Raw genomic sequence first — 21506 nt, 5'->3', positions numbered from 1 at the left:
AAAAAAAGAATATAAATAAATGAAAAGATAAAGAAAATAGAAATTCTTTCATCATGATAGTTTCAGGATTAACTCATTTTGATTTTCCAGTGATGCTAATGGGAACTTGATTCCTCTCTGTTGATACTTGATTGTCTGGAATCCATTATCAGGGAGAAAGGGTGATCATAAATCAGTTTAGCTGAGCTTGGTGTGGTGGCCCAAATTCACAATTCCAGCATTCTGGAGGCAGAGGCAGGAAGACCTCTGCAAAGTGAACAGTGGCCTGAGATACACAAAAAGACATTGTCTTAAAAAAAAAAAAGAGGCTGGGCAGTAGTGGCACACGCCTTTAATCCCAGCACTTGGGAGACAGAGACAGGTGGATTTCTGAGTTCGAGGCCAGCCTGGTCTATAGAGTGAGTTCCAGGACAGCTGGGGCTACATAGAGAAACCCTGTCTTGAAGAAAAAAAAAAAAATTGAAGAAAAAAAAAAAAGAAATTATGGGATATAATGTCTCGCTCTACATTTTGTTCCCTGACCTTTCTGGTGTTGCAAATGGAACCTAGGGCTTAGTGCATACCAGGCCAGCTCTTACTACTGATCTGTGTGTCTCCAGACCCCATTCTTTGTTCTAAATAGAGCTTGTTGCTACTTTGTGGGAGGGGAATCTTTGGCAGTGTCTTCACGTAGCCCAGGCTAGCCTCAGACTTGCTGTGTTGCCAATGATGCTATCAAAGCAACCCTCCTGCCTCCAGGCTGCTTTGTTACTACTGAGCCTACACACAGCCTTGCTACCTCAGTGTGTGGCACAGGCTGACGGCTAATATGTGGTCCGTATGCTTCTTCTGCCTTCCATGTGCTGACATTAGAGGCCTACCCAGCCCCACTAGGTTGGAAGGCAACTTTTGTTATTTTCTTTTTTGAAAATCTCACTCTTGCTTCAGCCTCCTGAGTGCTGGGATTACAGGGGAGATACATATATAAATATACACATACACACGCACACATGTACACACATATACATTTTTTTTTTGAGATAGAGTTTCACTATGTAGGTCTGGATGTCCTAGGACTCTGTAAATAAGGCTGGCCTCAAACATGCAGAGATTTACCTGCCTCTACTCATCAGAACTGGGATTAAAGGCATAGGCTACTATGCTCAGAAAAAAAATACACGCGTGTGTGTGCGCGCGCGCATGCGCGCGCGCGTTTGTGTGTGTGTGTGTGTGTGTGTGTGTACACATGAGTGCAGTTACTGGTCAGCATCAGACCACAGATGTAGGTCCTCTGAGTGTAGAACAACACTCAGGCCCTTGAAAAGAGCAGCACAATGAAGTCTTTTTCTTTCCTTCTTCTTTTTTTTTTTTTTTTGGTTTTTTGAAACAGGGTTTCTCTGTGTAGCCCTGGCTGTCCTGGAACTTACTCTGTAGACCAGGCTGGCCTCGAACTCAGAAATCTGCCTGACTCTGCCTCTCAAGTGCTGGGATTAAAGGCGTGCGCCACCACCGCCCTCTCTCTCCAGCCAGTGGTTTGTCCTTTTTAACATTGATGGGCCGAGAGAATAAGGTATAAGTACATGGAGTTGTATGGACATGTTTTTTTTTCTTTCATTCTTGCCTTGTATATGTTTTGGAGATGGACTGAAATAACCCCTTCAGTCCACCTGTCTTATTTCTTGCCCAGCCCTCACTCACCCTGTTGCTGGCTCACCTTTCTTTGCACTGGGCCCCATAGTGGCCAGGGTTGCAAGGCTGCTCACAGCGGACTCCATGGAAGCCAGGAGGACAGGAGCAGTGGCCCGAAGTAACGCTGCATTGGCCTCGCACACACTGGCACTTACGATTACACTCCGGACCCCACCAGCCTGGCAGGCAGATGCAGCGGCCGGACTCCTGCACGCAGGGCGAGGTGTGACAGTTGCAACTGAAGCTGCAACGGCGGCCCCACCAGCCCGGTGGGCATAAGCAGGCTCCAGTGGACTGGTTACAGCGGGCCGCTGGGTTGCACTGGCATGGACGATGACACATGGATGACCACCAGCCGGGGTCGCAGTGGCACAAGCCGGTATTGGGGTCGCACTGTCCGTGGGGGCCGCAGTTGCAGGAGACCTCGCAGAGCTTGCCCCAGTAGTTGGGCTGGCACTGGCACACACCAGTGGCCGGTTCGCACTGGCCACGCGGATGGCAGGGGCAGGTCTCACGACAGTCGTGGCCCCAGTATTGGCCTGGACAGCCTGTTAGGTTAGGAATGGGAGATAATCGGGTTCAGGGCTGGGCACAGGTCTTTGCCCTGACCCTTCCTCAAGGAATAGGACACAGGCTTGCTCTTCAAGAGCCAAGGACAGAGCCTGGGAACATCTGGCAGCCTCTCCTGGGACTCAGCTCATTTCCGGCCCCAGATTCAGATGACAAAACCCTTAGTCTTGGCTTAGCCTCCACTTCCCATTCCAGAACACAGAAATTGAATCTGACAGCCATGTGCCCAGGCTCACAGGTAGGTAGGATGTCATTCATGTCCCTTCACTCTCTCTGCTAAGGTATCTCTCTGTCCTTGGCCATTAATTTTACGTAGAAGATGCCTACCAGGGTGGCAGGAAAGTGCATATGTCCCCTTCCAATCCAGGGATTCTTGGTGCCTGCCATTCATCCCTTGAGAGCCTAGTTCCAGGCACCTTCTTCTACCTGCTATTCCCGTAGTTAGTAGAGAACCACAGGTCCACGCCCTCGGCATCTATTTGTCTTTACTAAGAAGTTAAAAGTGAAGGTGCCAGATGAGCAGGGCTCTCTGGCTGTAGGTTAAAACCCAGGGCCATTTCCAGGATCACTTCTCATTTCTGAGCCCATTTTCTAAGCAAAGCTTGGGTAATTTTTTGTTTGTTTGTTTGTTTTTGTTTTGTTTTGTTTTTTCGAGACAGGGTTTCTCTGTATAGCCCTGGCTGTCCTAGAATTCACTCTGTAGACCAGGCTGGCCTTGAATTCAGAAATCCACCTGCCTCTGCCTCCCAAGTGCTGGAATTAAAGGCGTGCGCCACCACTGCCTAGCAAGCTTGGGTAATTTTGGCCTTACCATTCTATTTTCACATCTCTACTTGCCTTACCTACTTCCTGCCCCTTACCTAGTTCTGCCCAGAAGCGTCACCCAGTTGTTAAAACTCACGGGAGCTGCACTGGGCTCCGAAGAATCCAGGTTTACATCGACAGAGGCCAGGCTTCACACACACCTCATCTTTCCTGCAGGCATCAGGCCCCTCACAGATGGCTGAAAAACACCCGACCCGGGCTTGAAAGGACTGGGGGACAAACAAGGGGTACCCCTGGCCCTCTCACCCACTCCTGGGGTTCTGCTCCCCTTAAAGCCATCCTTAGTGCTGAGCGGGGTAATGTGTCACAGGGCGGACACTGCTTTCAGGGCTCAGGAGGGGAGATAGAGTAGAAAGGTTGTCATTAGGTCACATCCTTCCTTTTCCTTGGCTAGGGGACTGTCCTGGTTACTCACGGATGGTGCATTCTTGACCTTTCTGCTTCCAGCCGGGACAGCACTGGAGCTCAGAGGGGCTGTGGGGTAGAAATGGGGCAGCAGAGCACCGTAACATGGGTCACTGATATTAGTAGAAGCTGGCTGAGACGTGGGAGTCTTCCCCAGCTCCCCTTAGGAAACCTAGCCCAGTGTCACAGGCCATGAGTCACAGTATCCATGTCCCCAACCCTTCTTTTTCCCTTTCCTGACCTTCCCACCATGTGCGTGACCACCCATCATCTGCCAGGCTGCCTCTCAAAGTCCCCTTTTTGAGGCCCATGACCCTCCCACGCACCTCTTTATTTTCTAAAATGACCCCAACACTAGTCAGCCACCATATCAGCCAGACTCTCCCACAAGACCCACCTGCTGCCTATACAGACGTGCTGACCAGTTGGGTCTAGCATGGATCCCTGGGTCGCCCGAGTCCAGAGCAGCAACAGTGAGAATACCAGCCCTAGTCTCATGGCGGCCAGCATAGTAGGAGGGCCTGGTTTGATCTGATCCCCACAGCTCCCAACCCCCTCCCTGCTTCCTCCCAAGGCTTTTCCTGAGGAAGCCAGGATAGAGGGCGGGCTGCTATGAGGCACCTCCCTGAGAGGGCAGGCAGCTTAGCACGTAGAATCTCGTAGAATCGAAAGAGAAAATGAGGCAGATGGTAAAAACTGAGTCGATTTAGCCAGGAAGAGGCCAAAAGATTGAGGACAGGTTCCCCAAACACTGGAGACAAGCAAAGGAATGGGGTGGAGGTAGGAGCCATACCCCCCAAATAAAGAGATATCCTCATCTCAGTGAGGAGCCGAGAAGACCTAATGAAACATCACCATCTGTTTCTGGCAGGGCTGGGAGGTAACATGGACCACCGACAGACAGACCGAGAGCATTTTAGGGGTATTATGGGTATTTATTGCACTGGTCACCTGCACAAGCCCCAGGGAGGCAAGCCCTCTGTCTCACAATGGGGAAAAGCAGAGCTCAGAGATCCCTTTACCTCTGACTCTGAAGTGTGGTACAGAGATGTCAAGAAAGGGAGACAGGCTGAAGTTCCACCATACCTAGTACAGGCTAGGTACAGGGGGAGAGCCTCATCCTCATTTGAGGTCACACATCCAGGCACAGTTAGCTGGAACCCAGAGGTAAGCCTCCTGCGTAGCTGAAGCCCTCAGACCACGATGTTCACTGAAAGCAGAGGACTCATCAGGAGTCAGGGGCTGGAAGGCTGTTCGCAGGTTGCTGTGGGGCTTCCTCTCCTTCCTGTAGTCTGCTGGGAGCTGGGTTGCTGGTCTCAGCTTCAGGGGCCTCAGTCTCACCCCGATACCATAAGCCAAAGCTGGAAGAAAAGCCAAGAGAGGTACATTGAGCCAAGGAGGCAGAGATGCCAAAGATGCAGGCTGAGGGTGGAGAAAGGTGAAAAGGGGGTTCTGGAGGAAAGAAGACAGCACAGGTCACAGGGAAGTGAGGGCAGGTAGGGCAGAGAAGCGAGGGCAGGTAGGGCAGAGAAGCAGGAGGGAAGACAGATCTCGGAACAGTGTGGAAGGCAGTGGAACAGAAAGGAAGGGTGGAGAAGAGCCAGGCAGGCCCCTCCTTCCCCCTCCTCCCCTCCTCTCCTCCAACATACAAATTCTGGATTCTGGACCCAGGAACTAGGGGAACATCTTCCTTGTCGTTGGAGAGCAGGAACCACGAGCTATCCTCATCATCACTAGGATAAAGAAATGCAAGGGCTATATATCAGAGCCTAAGGGATACTATGAGTCCAACTCATGTGGCGCCTCCTGAAGGACTTTCAGGAACATCAGGGGAGGATGGAGTGACTACAGAGGCCTTGGGGCTGGAGAGGGAACACTGAGGGGCTCGAGGACACTTTATAGCCTGGCAGATAATAGCCCCTCACAAAGCTGCACGGCTTCCTTTAGTAAAGAGATCCGACCAAGGAAGGAAACATGAAGCAGCATCAGCAGTTTCTTCAGCGGGAGGCACAGCAGCCAGGGCAAGTGGGAACAGTGGGTTCCAGGGGACAGGACGGCAGCTGGACAGTAGGCTTAGTGAGGCGCAGGGCACAGCTAAGTTGCATCATTGAGCACAGCAGAACTGCAGCAGGTCAAGGGGGTTCGTTCGGTGGGCATGGAGGCAGGAGGTGGGCATCTTACCTGCTCTCTACTTCAGGTGTTCCCAACATCTTGGCCTTGATCTTCCGTCTCTGTTTCTTGACTGCCACCTTCATGGCTTCCAGAAGAAGCCCAGGGACACGGTGATCTGTGAGCAGCTCTCTGGAGAAGAGGGAAAAGAAGAAAGAGGGAATGCCAACAGGAGGTGTCAATGAAGAACCTGAGCTCTGCTCATTGTTTCCTCTAGAAACCTGTGAAAGCTCTATCCTGCCAACACCTCTGAACTGAGTTTGCATGGCCCCACCAAAGGATAAGGCTTGCTGCTTCAGCTTAGTGACCCCTGGTGCTGCCCTGTTTGAATGAGGTTCTAGAAGGGCAAGGACTATGGCAGTTACTTCTTCCCAGTGCCTGTGCAACACACTGGCAATTGTCACTATTGATCTATAAATGATCCAAAAAAACCCAAACCAAACCAAAACAAACAAACAAAAAAAACAAGGTGGGATGACCAGGAACAGGCATCCTGGCTTCCAGTCCCTCACCGCTGGAAGTACGCCAACTCCTCCTTGAGCAAGAATACGTTGGCTTTGAGCTCATTCCGCTCTTGAAGGATCTGTTCAAGCTCTTCCCTGCTGAATCCACACTGCACAGCTTCTGGAGAGTTCCCTGGCTGCTTCTGAGTATCCACCTGTGCAAGGCCAGGAATGTCAGAGAGCAGTCTCTCTTAGCTCTCCTCTAAGTCCCAGCGCTCACAATAATATTAGGGGAAGTGTCTGCTAGGAAAACTTAGAGGACAAGGTTGCTGCTACATAAATGGCAGACAACTGCTGTTGCTGCCTTCCAACTTCCTGGGTACCTTCTACATCGCATGGCACACCCACGCTGGGCAAACCCAACTGCTGAATGCTGTGAGTTCTGGGATGTATTTTGACTCCGCTCCGGTTCTTACCGGGTCATCTGGGGTTGCCGCATCAGGCTCCAAGCTCTGTTCTTTAGCCAACTGGCGGGAATCATCCCGAGCTGTCTGGCGCTCCCTCTCCCGGTCCTGGGCCGCCCTCAATTGGGTCTGCACTGCAGCCAGCTTGTGCCGCAGCTCAGAGTTGACCAGCAGGAGGCGCTGTAGCTGTTCCTGCAGCTGGGGGGTGGAGCGAGAGGGCTAGGGAGCGGGGCTCCGAGGGCCGCAGAGGCCCCGCCCCACTCCGCGCTCCCGTTAGGCCCCGCCCTCACCGCCTCCGTCTCTTGGCTTCGACGCAGCAGGTCTCGGTTGTGTGCCCGAAGCTCATCCCGCTGTTTATCTGTCACCTCCTTGAGCCGTCGGAGCAGCGCGCGCTCCTCTGAGGAAGAGGTGTTTTTAGCACCACCGGTCTCTGGGGCACGCAGGCCCTGGGCTGCCCCCAGCTCGCTCTGCTCCGGTGGGACCCTCACTCACCCTGCGGCCCGGAGCCTAGCTCCTGGCGGAGGCGTTGGTTCTCCTCGCGCAGCCGCCGCAGCTCCACTTCGGCCTGCTGTGCGGACACCTGCAGCTGGGGGAGCCAGGGGTCTCAGGGTTAGGCCTGTCGGCTCCCGGGGGTAAAAGGAGGAGCCGGTGACTCACCGAGTCCGGAGCCGGCCCCACAGCTGCCTTTTCCAAGAGCTCCAGCGCCCGCACTACTAGTGGCACCAGCCCAGCCGCCGCGTCGGGTCCGAAACGGCGTGCCAGCTCCTGTAGCTCAGTGCCCAGAGCCCCTGCTAGATGGTACACGAGCTCGGCGGCTGACCCCGCGCCCACTGAAGAGGCTTGGCTGGATAGCCCTGGCGCTGCCCTCCTGGGCTCCATTTTTTCCTCTCTTAAGGTCAAAAGCCACCCACACCCTCAGCTGGGGCAGGAAAAGGCCTAACAGTTCCGGGCCAGGAAGTTTAAGGCCATAAGGGGCGGGGTAGAAGCAACAAGGGAGGAACAAATAGGGAAAAAGGCCCTGGGGTGCGAGAGTGCTCTGGGCTCCATGTGCCCTACAAGGTCACTGGACACAGGTCGGCCAACTTCCAGGCAGGTATCCAAGAGTTGAGGACTAGAGCTGTAAGTGGTCACTACAGGCAAGCCCTCCCCATGGTGCCTGACCCAGGCTCCACCCCTGGACTTGGCTGCCAAGCACTCCATTGAGGTGAAAGACTGAAGGTCAGCAAACAGCCTCTGCTGGACTGCAAGGACAGTCACTTAAGTATGTTACCCCACCAGTAACCACACAACGTTTACAAATGTACTAGGCTGGGCACTACAGCTACAGAAGGACCACATAGTCCTAGAAATGATGTTGAAAATAGGTAGCTTGCAAGTACTTTTACAGAGAAACAAGCAAATATGTTCAAGGTAATATGCCAGCCCCAACTCAGCTCCCTGAGGCTAAGGTATATGGATCCTCAAAGCCTCGAATGGAGAGGGCCTCAAGGCCGTGAACTGCCCAAGCTTGTCCCGAATCCTCAAACATCTATACCCAGAATTTGACCTAATAATAGCAAGAAAACAAAAACACTCCTATTTATAAAATTTATTACATTTTGTTCAGGATTACAATCTATCAACAACACAAGCACAAAACACAAAGGGGCAGGCTGCTGAATGTCAGCAGCTTGTCTGTGGGGAGGGCGTTTAGGAGGCTCCAGGCTTTGGGAATCTGAAGCAGAAGGAAGTAACTAGGCATAGAGGTCCTCTCTGTCTGCAGAGTAGACCTCACCCTCCTGCAGGAGGGCGAAGTTGAGGAAGTGGGAGGGCCTGTGGACCTCATGGTAGAACTCCTTGGGGTTTGCCAGCTGCAACTCGTATTTCATGTTGGGATCATGTCGAACACCTTATGGGAGGGGAAAACATCAGGTGTTAATTAGGGTTGGCCTCCTCACCCAGCCTGGGCCCCTGGACCATTTCCAAGGCAGCCAGACCTCAAGAGCCAAGCATGCTGGTCACCTGTCTCCACCCCAACACCTCCTGGGCTGCTGTCACCCACAACGTACCCATAAAGTTGTAGTTCCAGGAGGACTGGGCAGGGACCATAAAGAAGCCCAGGAATCGGTCTGACAGGAGCATCTGAACCCTCTCGTAGTGCGACGGTAGGTAGCCTTTGGGGTTGTTGCCTTTGTCTGTGTTCTGCCGGCCCCACTCATACCCACTGGGGGTCAGCTTGTAGGCTGTCAGTGTGCAGGAGCCTGGGGTGAAGCTGGGGGCGGGGGTGAGAGGGACAGGCTAAGCACTCAAGCCACCAACCCAGGTCCGCCCGCAATGCCTGCCCTATATATTTCCACACCCACCTGCAGGTGATGATAATGGTCTTCTCTCCATCCCACGATGGGTTGTCAGCCATGATTTTGGCATGAGTGGTGACATCTTGGGGTGATAGCTGGGGGGATTCATTGGGTTGAGTGTGGATCCAGCCTAAGGGTTCCATCTCCTGTGGGCAAAGAGCAATACAGGGATGTTCAACCCATCTGCAGACAAATGCCACCCATTAGGGTGGCATGACAGTGAGTGCAATCCCAGGCTCCGCACCACCACCAACCTTGAGGTACTCATGCTGGGGCAGCTGGCTGGGCAGGTGCACAGTCTGGTGAGTGCCCCACTGTGGCACCATCACAATACAACGGATCTCCTTCACTTGAGGGTTATCCGGAGGGCTCACCCCATATAGGTATCCTGCAATCTAGAGATGAGTTCAGAAATTATTTTTAGTATCAACCCAGAATGCCAGAAGTGTTTAAAACTTTATTGTTGGTGCTGGTGAGTTGTCTCTGGGTTAAGAGTACTGATTGTTCTTCCAGAGGTCCTGCCACACTATAACTCCAGTTTTAGGGACCAGATACCTTCTTTTGCCCTCTACAGGTACTGCATGCATGTGGTGTACAGACATACATACAGACAAAACACCTACACACAAAAAATATTATAATGTATCATTCTATATGTGTATATATGTGTATATTCTATGTGTGGCACTGAGTGTGTGTGAAGGTCAGAGGTAAAACTCTATGGAATAGGCTCTCTCCTTCCACCTTTACAGGGTTTTGGAGCCTCAAACTCAGCTGTCAGGCTCTTGTGAGAAGTACTTTACCTACTGAGCCATCTCAGCAGCTTCAGGTAATGCATACTGGGTAAGCATTCTGCCATTCTTTCTCTCTGCAGCCTTTTCCTTTCCCTTTTAAGTAAAATTCTCTTTCTCTATAACAAAGTCTCACTATGTAGCTCTGGCTGTCCTGGAACTCACTATGTAGACCAAGTTGGCCTCAAATTCACATAGTACTCTGTTACAAAAGGAGCTTTTCTTTCTTTCTTTTTTTTTCTTTCTTTTTTGGTTCTCTAAGACAGGGTTTCTCACAGCCTTGGTTGGCCTTGAACTCAGAAATCCGCCTGCCTCTGCCTCCTAAGTGGTGCAGCCTTTCTTTCTTTTTTTTTAAAATTTTTTTTTAAGGTTTATTTATTTATTTTATGTGTATGAGTACACTGTAGCTGTACAGATGGCTGTGAGCCATCTTGTGGCTGCTGGGAATTGAGCTCCAGCCCTGCTCAGTTCTGCCCTGCTTGCTCCAGCGTAATTCACCAGAAGAGGGCGTCAGATCTCATTACAAGTGGTTGTGAGCCACCATGTGGTTGTTGGGATCCAAACTCAGGACCTTCGGAAGAACAGTCAGTGTTCTCACCCGCTGAGCCATCTCGCCAGCCCCTTTCTTTTTTTAAAGAAAGATTTATTAATTTACTTTATGTATATGAGTACACTGTAGCTGTCTTCAGACACACCAGAAGAGGGCGTCAGATCCCATTACAGATGGTTGTCAGCCATCATGTGGTTGCTGGGATTTGAACTCAGGATCTCTGGAAGAGCAGTCAGTGCTCTTAACTGCTGAGCCATCTCTCCAGTCCCCTCTTAATTTTTTTTACTTTATCATTATTATTATTATTATTATTATTATTATTATTATTATTATACACACACCTGTGGATGAATGCATGCCATTGTGTGCATGTGGAGGTCAGAGGACCACGCTGCACAGCTGGTTCTCTCCTTCCACAGTGGGGTTTGGGGACTTAGGTTGTCAGCTTTGTGCAGCACACTCTATCTGCTCAGCTATCTGTTGTCCAAGTTTTAACATTTTTTTTTTCTTTTTGTTTTTTTTTCAAGACAGGGTTTCACTCTGTAGCCCTGGCTGTCCTCGAACTCAGAAATCCACCTGCCTCTGCCTCCCAAGTGCTGGGATTAAAGGAGTGTGCCACCACTGCCCTGCAAGTTTAACATTTTTAAAACATGTACGTGCATGTGTATACACGTGTGTCACACTGGATATGTGGAGGCCACAGTACAGTTTGCAGGAGTCAATCCTTTCTTTCTTCTGTGTAGATTCTGGAACTCAAACTGTGGTTAGCAGATTTGACAGCAAGCACCTTTGACCTACAGAGCCATTTCACCAGCCTGCCATTTTCATGTAAGTTTTTGTGTACTGTTTTGAAAAAGTTTCTTGGGTACCTGCTGACTAGAACTCAGCATGCCACAGAAGCTGGCTTTGAACTCTGACCATCCCACTTATACTTCTAGAGTTTGCCTTTAAACTCACAGCAATCCTCTTGCCTCAGCTGTCTAAGTACTGAGATTAAGGTGTGTACCACCATGCCCAGCTGTGTATAATGTTGTGTTTAGAGGTTTTCCCAACACTAGGTCATCAGCATTTTCTTCTAATACTCTAGTATTTTACACTGATATTTTACTCTATTTAGATTTTACTTGTGAGTGGTGTGAAGAAAGGTTCCTGTCCTTTCCTATCTCAATATCATAAAGCATGCAGTCATACAAGATTTGGGATATTTTCTCTTAACTGCCCTAGCTGTATGAAATGTTTTGATACCCCTTTGTTTGTGCTGTCTTTTTCAAGTTATTCGTTCATCCGTGAATTTTAAAATAAGCACCTCAAAGTTTCTGGAACTACCAAGTGAATTTTAGGCTCAGACTAAGTGGGCTCACACTGTGGCCCAGGTGTGTGCATACTCACTCACTTGTGCACGAAGATCAGATATGCAGATGAACTTCTTAAGCACATTTTTGGGAAGGATATACGTATAACCAGTTTCCTTGATGTCATCAGATGAAACATAAATGTGATTGGTCCGTAGATGCAGGTTGGCAGCAGAGATGGCCCTAAAGAACAGACGGAATGTCGGCATGTCAGCACACACACTCAGTACCACAGACGAGCCTGCCCTGCCCCATGGTGCCCTCCGCAGCACCTGACTCTCCACTCTGTCTTCGACGAGAAGGTCTGGGTCTCATAGTTGCTAGTGGTTGAAGTGATGATCTCGTCGCCATGCTTGTTGACAGTCCGAGTCTGTGTAGCAGTGAGCTGGGACTGCTCCTTGGTCTGCTTCTCAATCTCAGCTATCTGCTGCCGCTGCTGCGAGGGTGCTGAGATCTCCATCCCCAGGATGATGTCTCGAATTTCTGATTGTGTCAGTGATGCTACATTCACACTGTGGGGACACTCAGAGTTAAGCAGGGCCCTTCCCACTAGTCACTTTTGTTTTGGTGGTAAAGTGGACTTGAATAGACAGAGCATACTCAGCCAAGATAATCCTCAAGTAACATTTCTTTTTTAATTTTTAATGTATCTACTCTGGAGGAAGGGGACATATCACAGTGCAAGTGTAGAGGTCAAAGGAAACTTATAGAAGGTTTCTCCTCCACCTTGTGGTTCTAGGGATTGCATTAAGGTTCTTGGTAGCAAGCACCTTTATCCCTGGACCGTCCTTTAACTGGCACTTCTACGAAAGCATGAAATGGAGATGCCACGACACTGAAGACTCTGCATCCAAGCAGCACGATAATACACAGGTACTTTCAGCTGCTTCACATCTATAACTCTTACTTTTTTTTTCCCACAAAAATTGCCTGACACAGGACAACTCTCAAAAATGGAAACCCCCAAATTGAGTGTAGTGAGACATACTGATAATCCAGCAGTTACAAGGTTAAGGCAAGAGGGTTGTTGGCCAGGCCAGCCTGGGATACAGAATGAAACCCTGTGTCAAAACACAAGAGAAATGCAAACAGCAGGAACAAAAAAGAGAGCAATCTGTTCAAAATGGTTTCAACGCTTTAACTTTGAATTCCTGAACCTCTTGCCTCTACCTACCAAGTACTGGGATTATGGGCACTCATTACCAAACATAGGTCAAATATCTGAGAATCTTATAAGCCTAAATGTTTCCAAACTCCAGAACCTATGTCCTGGAGCCAACCTTTCCCTTGCTGCACTGTGACACCTGGCCCCTGCTCACTTGTTTTTCTTGCCGTAGTCAGCCAAGATCAGATCCTTGAGCTGCACCTCCACCTTGATCCACTCCTCATCAGTCAGTGTGGGCCAGATGTGGTGGGGTTCAGTAACAGTAGTCTTGTCTGGCTTCAGGATCACCTTTGCTCTATCATTGTTCACATGCAAAGCACGCAGAATCAGAATGAGACGGGAGAAAGCCTGGAAAAAGATGCGCAGAGCATGGCTGTCAGCTTTGTGAGGATTTCCCCCCCTTTACCCTGTCCTCACAGGAAAGCTAGGACTGCCTCCAATTTCTTAAAGTGCCACCCCCCGCCCCCCAGGCAAGAGTTCTTGCTCTTTGTATACATAGGTTAAGAATTTAAAAATGACCTCATCAAGTGGCTTCTGGAGAACCCTAAGGCACACAGTATCCTCTCCTGACTCCAAAGTCACCCCAGAGAGACCCTCTTCCTAAGGTACCAAATTACCGTGTAGGATGAGATAGTCTTGAGCCAGTCATCATAGAGGTTGAAGAGAACCATCTGGGGCTCTGTGGCTTTAAGGATGAGATCCCCAAACTTCTCCACCTTGAGACAAGCCTGGAAGGGCAGCTGGAGCTCCGATCCTTTGATCACAATATTGGGGAAGTCCAATAAGTGTACCTAAAGCAAAGCTTAAAGTCAGAGACACAGCCTGGGGGCTCAGCCTACCTTCTACTGTGTCCACCTCTCACCTCCAGAGGATCCAGCATGCCCTTCCGAGTGACAATGATCTGTTTAGGCTGTTCTTCCACAGGCAGAGATCGGATCAAGGCAGCCACTTCCTCAGCAGTCTTCCACTTGGCCAACTAATAACCAAAAAAGAACAAAACAAACTGAGTTTACCTTCCTCAATTATCTAGAAAAAAAAAAATCTTGAAATAAACTGTTTCTATAATGATGAACATGGGTGCTAAACTTAGTAATTAAAATAGGTGCCTATATGTCTAATGATGAATTATAGTTCAGAAACAATGAAATAAGACAGGAACCAGAGCTACTGGCTCTCAGGTTAAGATCATGCTGTTACAGAGGACGTGAGGATGTGGTTCCCAATACCCACACCAGGCAGCTTACAACTGCCTGTAAATATCCAGATCTGATGCTCCTGGCTTCTGTAGGTGTCCTCCCCCACATACAATTAAAGTACAATAATATTTTTTTTTTTTTAGAGACATAATCTCACTGTGTAGTCCTGGCTGGCTTAGAACTCAATATATAAAAGAAGCTGACTTCAAACTTGCAAAGATATACCTACCTCTGTCTTCCAACTACAAGGATTAAAAGGCATCTACCACTGTGCCTAGACTAATAACATAATTTTAAAAATAATCTAACTAAAAGTTAAGACAACTAAAAGCTGCATGAAGAAATGAGTCTTACTGGATAGATTGTGGTGAGCACAGTGAAAATGAAAGCCCTTTTAGAGACAGAAATATGGACAAAGTCCTGGATGTGAGATGGGCGCTGGGATTTGGAGTAATTATGAGAGGACTTGTAATCCTTACACTACTTACTGGAAGTATAAAAATGAGAAATGTGCCGGGCAGTGGTGGCACATGCCTTTAATCCCAGCACTTGGGAGGCAGAGGCAGGCAGATTTATGAGTTTGAGGCCAGCCTGGTCTACAGAGTGAGCTCCAGGACAGCCAGGGCTCAGGGCTATAGAGAGAAACTCTGTCTCGAAAAAACAACAACAATAATAACAACAAACAGCAACAACAACAACAAATGAGAAATGTGGCTGGGTAGGTATCAAACATCCAGGAAGCCAAAGGGTGTGCATTCCCTTTATAAAGATGATGTTTAGTTAATCTTTCAAGACAGGAGAAGTGAGAGGCTTAGGATGCAGAAAGCCCAGCTCAGAGGTAATGAAGGCCTTCACATGCTCCATGGGCACATGTCCCTGGGAGGCCAAGGAATGGATTCACTGAGTCAAGTGCTTGTGAACAGAGTTGGGATTCCCAGCACTCATTTACTTTCACCTACAGATGCAGGGGTGTCACTTGTAATTCTAACTCTCAAAGCAAAGTAAGCTTTTTTGACTGTGTGCAGCCCTCGCTGGCCTCAAACCTATGGCAATCCTATTCCCTCTGCCTCTTGAGTACTCAGATATAAGCTTCCACACCCAGAAATACTCTCTCAACAGAGAGATGGGTCTTTTTTATCATGTCCCTTTGCCCTCTACCAAGAATGAGACAGCAAGGTTCTATGGCCTCACTATCATTTAAACTGCTTACCTGACCCAAACGCTTCTGTCCAGCCCATACAGATGTGTGGATTATCTTGAGGAACAGCTGTCCTGTGCGTGGATTGAAGATGAAGATGGCCCCATTGATGGGTTTGGTTGTCAAGTTCCCCTCAAAAGTCTAAAGAACAATTATATTGGTTAGCATGGCCTAGACATAATCACCCTGACTTTACCCAATGTGTATACATACTTGGCTTTTACTCTCACAGACACTTGAAGCCTGCATGCCTATACGGCATTCAAGACTCACCTTGTGGATAGTTACTCTATATACATTGGTGTCATCCACAAACCAGATAATCTGGTTAGAGAAGAGTTCACCATAGTTCTGAGAAGACAGGTAGGGCTCAGTGGGCTCAGATGAATACAGCTGCAATCCTTTGCGTATCCGTTCACGTAACACATACAAGGCAGGGTTTGCCTTCATGATCTTGGCCATGGCCTGCTGTATGAGAGGCTTGCTGCCCGGGAACCAGTTTCCATAGGCACTGTGAGGATGAAGGGAATCACAAGAACTTAAGCATAGGCAGAAAGCTCCAAGCACAGCAAAGAGACAAAGATAGTTGGCCAGGCTTATGTAGTAATCTGCTAATACACATATATACAGAGAAAAGAGTCAGGCAGTGATCCAAAAGACAAAAACCTCATCTTAGCCAGGCAAACTAAAACTGGTGAAAAGACTAATATGTAGGGTGTAGTGGCACACATCTTTAGTACCAGCACTCGGGAGATTGAAGCAGGTGGATCTCTGTGAGTTTGGGGCCAAGCTGGTTTATCTAGTGAGTTCTAGTCCAGCTAAGGCTATATAATGGGACCCTACTTCAAATAAATGAAACAAAACATAGAAAGTACAGGGCTAATGGAAAACCCATGCTTCTGAGCCCTAACTCACCTGTGTAGATTATAGGCCAGATCAATGGCAATGAGCACACCTGTGGGTGAAGGGTAGATACTCATGTTGTCTGTGGTGTAATCCAGGAATTTGGCTCGGGCATAGCGCTCAATATCATGGGAATCATAGTCCCCCCAGCGCAACTGGATGTCAATCCAATACTTCTGTGTGGTGGTGCTGTCCATCACATCCCTAAGAGTGAAGAAAAAGTTCAAGTTTCCAGGAAACCACAGCATAACCAATGTATCAGAATCACGAGATCTTCCAACACTGCACCTAAATCTCAAAATCATCTCCTTCCTCACGGTAGATCAGCAAGACCCTTAGCCACACAGTGGTGGTACTTGACTTTAATCCTAGCACTTGGGAGGCAGAGGCAGGTGGATTTCTGAGTTCAAGGCCAGCCTGGTCTACAGGGCAAGTTCCAGGACAGGCAGGGCTACACAGAGAAACTCTTGTCTCAAACAAAAACAAACAAAACAAACAAGCAAGCAAGCAGATCAACAAGACACCCAGGAAATGGGCAGGTCTGACTGCTGATAGGTTACCAGGGTTAGCACTACCTCCAAGTTAGAAGAATGTCAGCAAAAAGCTGGGAATGGTGCCCACTCTTGAACAGCAAGCATTCGGAGGGGCTGAGGCAATAGGATTATAAGGCTAAAGCCATAATAACAAGAGAGGCAGGACTAATCCCTTAAGTAACATGTCTATCATAGTAACACCAAGGTTCCTATGGGCCACAAAACACTTACTTGGAGTCTGCCAGCAGTGAGGGCCGGGAGACATTCCATTTATAGGAAGCAAAGAGTAGTATATCTGCACAGGAAGAGTTCATCTTATAGGATTTTCGGGGATGGATTGTCTCCTTTTGTACTGTCTCAATTTCCAGTGCATCCAGTTCCTGGTCGAAGACCTGGAAGTAAAGATGAGAAGGTTGTACCTTGTTACAGAAATCCACTTACAGTGAAAGCTGAGAGAATTTATATGAAGCAATAGGAGTCTAATCCTTGCATGTTCAGGATAAACTTCCTATTCTCAAAAGAGCAAGCTGGCTGTACGAGGCAGTGCATGCTTTTAATCCAAGCCCTTGGGAGGCAGAGGAAGGTACTGTGGTCTATGAGTTGAAGGCCAGTCTAAGGAGCTCTAGGCCAAGGCCACATAGACTTTGTCTCCAAAAATAGAAAACAGTGAGCCAATGTGACTCTGTGATGTCACCCCCAACTGCAGCCCACCTGACATAAATCCATCACTATGCTCTCGTGGATCTTCTGCCATAAGTGAGCTCGGAATATCTGGATGAGAGAGATCTTCAGTGTGGGGATCTTGCCATGCATGAAGATTCCTGTCAAGTCCAGCTGCACCTGGAAGCCTACATAGACCTGCCAGGAAACACAGGAGGCCAGGTCTTAGGACAAAGATGAAGGCAAAAGAAACCTTTCCTCATCTCCCCTGCTGAAGAATCACACTCACATTGGCTCGATTGATTGTTGGGGACCACCAGAGGGTGAATCTACGATTAGGAATCTGGTTTAATCCTGACCGCTGAGCATTGGTCAGCTTCTTCCACTTCATGGATTCCTCAAAGCCACTGGCTTTCTCCCTGAGGAGCAGAGGAACCAAATGAGAATCTGCCCATCCACCTCCCAGAGGTGCCTAGCCCTCACTGCTAAGTAAGAAGCAGCAGGCCACTACAGCACAGCAGCGATGAGCTCAGGTAGTTGTGACTGTCCCTGTAAAGGGGCAGAGTCCTTACCAGAACAGACCTTCCCAGGTGGGGAAGTAAGTGCCCTTGAAGAGTGTGTGCTCCAGAATGCCCTCCACGCCACCCAGGGCCTGAATCATGTCTGTGCGGTAGTTGTTGAGGTTCCAAAGCTTGCCATCATGCCGCTGATGTGTCCACCAAAAGGGGTTCTGCTTCAAAACCTAGACAGTAAGGCAAGGACAGTGAAGATTCTGGTGTCTACCACTCCAAGTGACAGGGATGTCAAAAGCTATCCTGATTGGGAGAAACTTGCTCTACTCTCTACTCCACATACCTGGTACTGTTTAAAGTCAGTTCGGACACGCCAGCCTTTATCATAAGCCAATGTGTGGCGGTCTTTCTGGAAAAGGGTATTGATCCGGGGAATGCCTCGATCCCACGAATCTTCTAAATCTTCTAAAGTCAAGCGCCTGCCAGAAAAGCAGAGTTAGCATCCTTTCTCACAAAGAGGAAGCATTCAACATTCTTTGGCCAAGGATAAACACAATCACTCTTAACTCCTAAAAACATACCCTGCCCATGGCCTCCACTCAAGATTCAAAGTGTTGTGACCCAACCCCCAGCTCTGTGATTGGCACACCCTCCGCATGCCCACCTGTTCTGAGCAATAGCCTCCTGTCTCTTAAGTGCATACTCCGCCCAGACCCGTTGGGAGTCAATGAACTCGCTCTCCCATGGCTGTATGTAGCGGTACAAGTTGGGAATCAGTTGGTCTTCTTCATGACTCATTCCTGAACGGAAGTGTGTGATGCCCACATCTGTCTGCTTGGACCACCTGTTTTGGAAAAATGAGACAAGAGATAAAAGTAAAAATCAAACATAACCAAACACCCATTTCCCTCAGAGTTGAAACAATGAAGCTAACACTGAAGGTCAATCACTACATACCTGAGGTCGGACTGGGGGATAAGCACATGGCCCATTGAGAGCATGCCAAGCCCACCCAGCTCCTTAGGGGTGTAGAATACAACCGGGGGGAACCGACTTGGCATCTTGGAGTTTAATCCAATCTTGATACGTGTCTGGATCTTGTTTTCACACTTCACCAATAAGTCCAGGAGTTCCTGTGTATTTACCACAGCCTCTCGAAAATATGTCATAAGGCCGATGAGAGCTGTATTCCACTTATTCACAATCTAAAGTTAGTGGAAAGGAGTAAATTCCACATGAGCAATGCTTGCAGTTACTAGTTACTTATATCCCTACTGTAACAATTAATCTTAAAATCATTAGTAATTACAGAAAATTAAAAAAAATGATAAGATACTACTTCACACTAGGATAGAAACTATCAATATCAAGAGAGAGAGATGATTGGGTCACTCTGATGGCTCAGTGGGTAAGGCTGTCACCAAACCTAGAGTAGAGTTTAATCCTCAGAATCCACATAGTGAAGGAAAGAACCGACTTCTGCAAGTTTCTTCTCTAACCTTTACAAACACTCTGTGGTCTACACCCACCCAGATAAATGTATTGCAAAATATTTGTTAGTGCTGGGTGTGGTGGTGGTATAGGTATCCCCCCACTCCCCTTGGGTTTTTCGAGACAGGGTTTCTCTGTGTGGCCCTGGCTGTCCTGGAACTCACTCTGTAGACCAGGCTGGCCTCAAACTCAGAAATCCACCTGTCTCTGCCTCCCAAGTGCTGGGATTAAAGGTGTGTGCCACCACTACCCAGCAGTACAGGAGTCTTTAATCTCTATGAATTTCAGACTAGCCAGTGATTCACAACAAGACACTGTATCGTGGTTTTAACACAATATTCCTTTCAAAATAACAGAAACTTGGGGGATGATTAGATCAAAGAAGGAAAACAGCATTGCTGACTCCAGGAAGGCAGCCTTTGGCCCTAACAAAGCAAAGCAGAGCTGCCAGTCAGACTACCTAAGTAGGTGCACAGCTCTATTTTCCTGGACCTCTTCAAGGTCTGTGTATGTCAGGAGCACAACTGAAGAGAAGGGTCACATTCACACGAGCTAAATGTTCCACACATACCTATAGCAGAAGTGGTGCCACGGGTGGGACTCTAACAAAACTGGAGGGAAAGGAAAACTGACGGCAGTAAGGGCCACAACAGTGAAGGACACCTATAGTCTCAGCTATTTGGGTCACTTGAGCCCAGGAGCTCAAAACCAATCTGGGCAAAACAGGAAAACTTTAATCTCAAAATATGGGTCAGTGGTAGAACTGTTGCCTAGCACTGAGATCAATCCCCAGCACAGCAAAAACAAACAACTAAAAAGATAAATCAGTTCAATGAAGTTAAGGGTTCTTGCTGCCAAACCAGAAGGACCTACCTTACTTTAACCCTGGGACCCTGCATGGTAGGAGAAAACTGACTCCTGCAAGTTGTCCTCTGATGTTCACACATAGGTTGTGGCATGTGTATACTTGTGAGCACACAAGACACAACATAAATAAAAAAGAGGAAGAAAAGGAACTTTACGTTCAATCCACCTCCAGCCTCCTGGAGATTTTCCTCCTATTACCCAGGGGGTGGGGAGGGGGAGGTGTTTGGGGGTTTTCTGGTATGGCCGTATATGATGTATACATCTGTCAGTATAAGTGCGTATACATTCTTTTTTTTTTTTTTTTTTTTTTTTTTTTTTTTTTGTTTTTTTTGGTTTTTTTTTTTTTTGTTTTTTTGAGACAGGGTATAGCTCTGGCTGTCCTGGAACTCACTCTGTAGACCAGGCTGGCCTCGAACTTAGAAATCCACCTGCCTCTGCCTCCCAAGCGCTGGGATTAAAGGCGTGCGCCACCACTGCCCGGCGTGTGTATACATTCTTATGTGTGGGAACATGTATATGTTGAAGCCCAACATCAGTGTCAGGTAGCTTATGCCTGTAATTCCAGTACTTCAGAGGCTGAGTCAGAAGGATCAAGAGTTCAGCATCAGCCTGGATTTTATATATAAAACTTGTCTTAAGCAAGCAGACTAATGAACAAAACAAACAAAGAAGGAGAAAAAGTAAACAAGTTCAAATCCAACACTATGCTCTTATCATAATCTCTGATCTAATTAATAAAAGCCCTTTATAAAAATGGCTTATTGGACTACTATATGCATTATTTAATTTTTACAAGTGCCCCGGAGCTAGGAACCATGGTTATATTCATTTTATAGATAATGACGTGGAGGGTGGAGGACCTCCCAAAGTCTTAACTAATAACAGACCCAGCAATCCAATCTGATTCAATTCAAGATCATGAATGTCTAACCATGATTGTGAAGCACCTCCTTCAACTAACTCACTCATTCATTCTGTCTCTCCCTCTCCCTCTGTCTGTCTCTGTCTCTGTGTCTCTCTCTGTCTCTGTCTGTCTCTTTCTCTCTCTCTTGGTTTTTCGAGACAGGGTTTCTCTGGCTGTCCTGGAACTCACTCTGTAGACCAGGCTGGCCTCGAACTCAGAAATCCGCCTGCCTCTGCCTCCCAAGTGGTGGGATTAAAGGTGTGCGCCACCACTGCCCGGGTTTCCTTCAACTCTCATCACTCCTCCAAAGGCTCTGAGCAGGGCTGAGGCAGAGGAATTGCTAGAGCTCACAGGCTTCTACAGCTGCAGGGTCCAGAAGAGACCCTGCCTCAAAGGAGCAGGAAGAGTAGGAAACCGCACAACACTCCGCACCCACCCACCCTGTCTGTCTCTGTCTCTGACTCTCTCTCTCTGACTCACTCTCTCTCTCTCTCTCTCTCTCTC

General features: G+C 48.3%; 3 protein-coding genes across 5 annotated transcripts in view; all 3 read right to left on the bottom strand.

Moving 5' to 3' along the window:
• Nucleotides 1-4269, bottom strand: part of Scarf1 (scavenger receptor class F member 1) — a 13198-nt gene extending 8929 nt beyond the window's left edge. For both annotated transcript variants that reach the window (XM_031350898.1, XM_031350899.1), the window contains exons 1-4: nucleotides 3866-4269; nucleotides 3479-3537; nucleotides 3140-3241; nucleotides 1694-2216 (exon numbers count right to left, since the gene is read on the bottom strand). In XM_031350898.1, coding sequence (XP_031206758.1) covers nucleotides 1694-2216; nucleotides 3140-3241; nucleotides 3479-3537; nucleotides 3866-3978 — 797 coding nt within the window. In that variant the 5' untranslated portion in view covers nucleotides 3979-4269. The remainder of the gene's footprint in view (nucleotides 1-1693; nucleotides 2217-3139; nucleotides 3242-3478; nucleotides 3538-3865) is intronic.
• Nucleotides 4270-4382: 113 nt separating this feature from the next.
• On the bottom strand, nucleotides 4383-7487 carry Rilp (Rab interacting lysosomal protein). 2 transcript variants are annotated; one of them, XM_031350901.1, is made up of 8 exons: nucleotides 7202-7486; nucleotides 7037-7130; nucleotides 6835-6941; nucleotides 6557-6742; nucleotides 6150-6295; nucleotides 5650-5769; nucleotides 5118-5201; nucleotides 4383-4829 (listed from the first exon to the last, which is right to left on the bottom strand). In XM_031350901.1, the coding sequence occupies exons 1-8, from the start codon at nucleotides 7421-7423 to the stop codon at nucleotides 4697-4699; spliced, it is 1092 nt and encodes a 363-aa protein (XP_031206761.1). In that variant the 5' UTR covers nucleotides 7424-7486; the 3' UTR covers nucleotides 4383-4696. The 2 variants fall into 2 exon arrangements, with proteins under 2 accessions (XP_031206761.1, XP_031206762.1); XM_031350902.1 differs by lacking the exon at nucleotides 5118-5201 and having other exon boundaries at nucleotides 7202-7487.
• A 630-nt stretch (nucleotides 7488-8117) lies between these two features.
• The window catches only part of Prpf8 (pre-mRNA processing factor 8), a 24869-nt gene continuing 11480 nt past the window's right edge, over nucleotides 8118-21506 (bottom strand). Inside the window, exons 24-42 of the mRNA XM_031350897.1 lie at nucleotides 18698-18945; nucleotides 18405-18584; nucleotides 18084-18219; nucleotides 17801-17970; nucleotides 17518-17647; nucleotides 17280-17426; nucleotides 16800-16960; nucleotides 16048-16239; nucleotides 15406-15643; nucleotides 15145-15273; nucleotides 13601-13714; nucleotides 13356-13529; nucleotides 12893-13086; nucleotides 11846-12085; nucleotides 11615-11756; nucleotides 9135-9275; nucleotides 8887-9026; nucleotides 8593-8795; nucleotides 8118-8432 (exon numbers count right to left, since the gene is read on the bottom strand). Coding sequence (XP_031206757.1) covers nucleotides 8278-8432; nucleotides 8593-8795; nucleotides 8887-9026; nucleotides 9135-9275; nucleotides 11615-11756; nucleotides 11846-12085; nucleotides 12893-13086; nucleotides 13356-13529; nucleotides 13601-13714; nucleotides 15145-15273; nucleotides 15406-15643; nucleotides 16048-16239; nucleotides 16800-16960; nucleotides 17280-17426; nucleotides 17518-17647; nucleotides 17801-17970; nucleotides 18084-18219; nucleotides 18405-18584; nucleotides 18698-18945 — 3234 coding nt within the window. The 3' untranslated portion in view covers nucleotides 8118-8277. The remainder of the gene's footprint in view (nucleotides 8433-8592; nucleotides 8796-8886; nucleotides 9027-9134; nucleotides 9276-11614; nucleotides 11757-11845; nucleotides 12086-12892; nucleotides 13087-13355; nucleotides 13530-13600; nucleotides 13715-15144; nucleotides 15274-15405; nucleotides 15644-16047; nucleotides 16240-16799; nucleotides 16961-17279; nucleotides 17427-17517; nucleotides 17648-17800; nucleotides 17971-18083; nucleotides 18220-18404; nucleotides 18585-18697; nucleotides 18946-21506) is intronic.

Source organism: Mastomys coucha, unplaced genomic scaffold (genome assembly GCF_008632895.1).
Source record: "Mastomys coucha isolate ucsf_1 unplaced genomic scaffold, UCSF_Mcou_1 pScaffold5, whole genome shotgun sequence".
NCBI classification, from domain to species: domain Eukaryota; kingdom Metazoa; phylum Chordata; class Mammalia; order Rodentia; family Muridae; genus Mastomys; species Mastomys coucha.
Note: the sequence above shows the minus strand (reverse complement) of the source record. Positions and strands in the feature narration are given on the sequence as shown.

Bases quoted from the DNA above. Each gene is read 5' to 3' on its own strand.
- Rilp (XM_031350901.1), bottom strand. From the start codon at position 7,423: ATGGAGCCCAGGAGGGCAGCGCCAGGGCTATCCAGCCAAGCCTCTTCA. The intron at 6,743-6,834 runs GTGAGGGCGGGG...TCCACCCCCCAG, and splicing joins GAAGCCAAGAGACGGAGGCG to CTGCAGGAACAGCTACAGCG. The intron at 6,296-6,556 runs GTAAGAACCGGA...GGCCTTGCACAG, and splicing joins CGGCAACCCCAGATGACCCG to GTGGATACTCAGAAGCAGCC.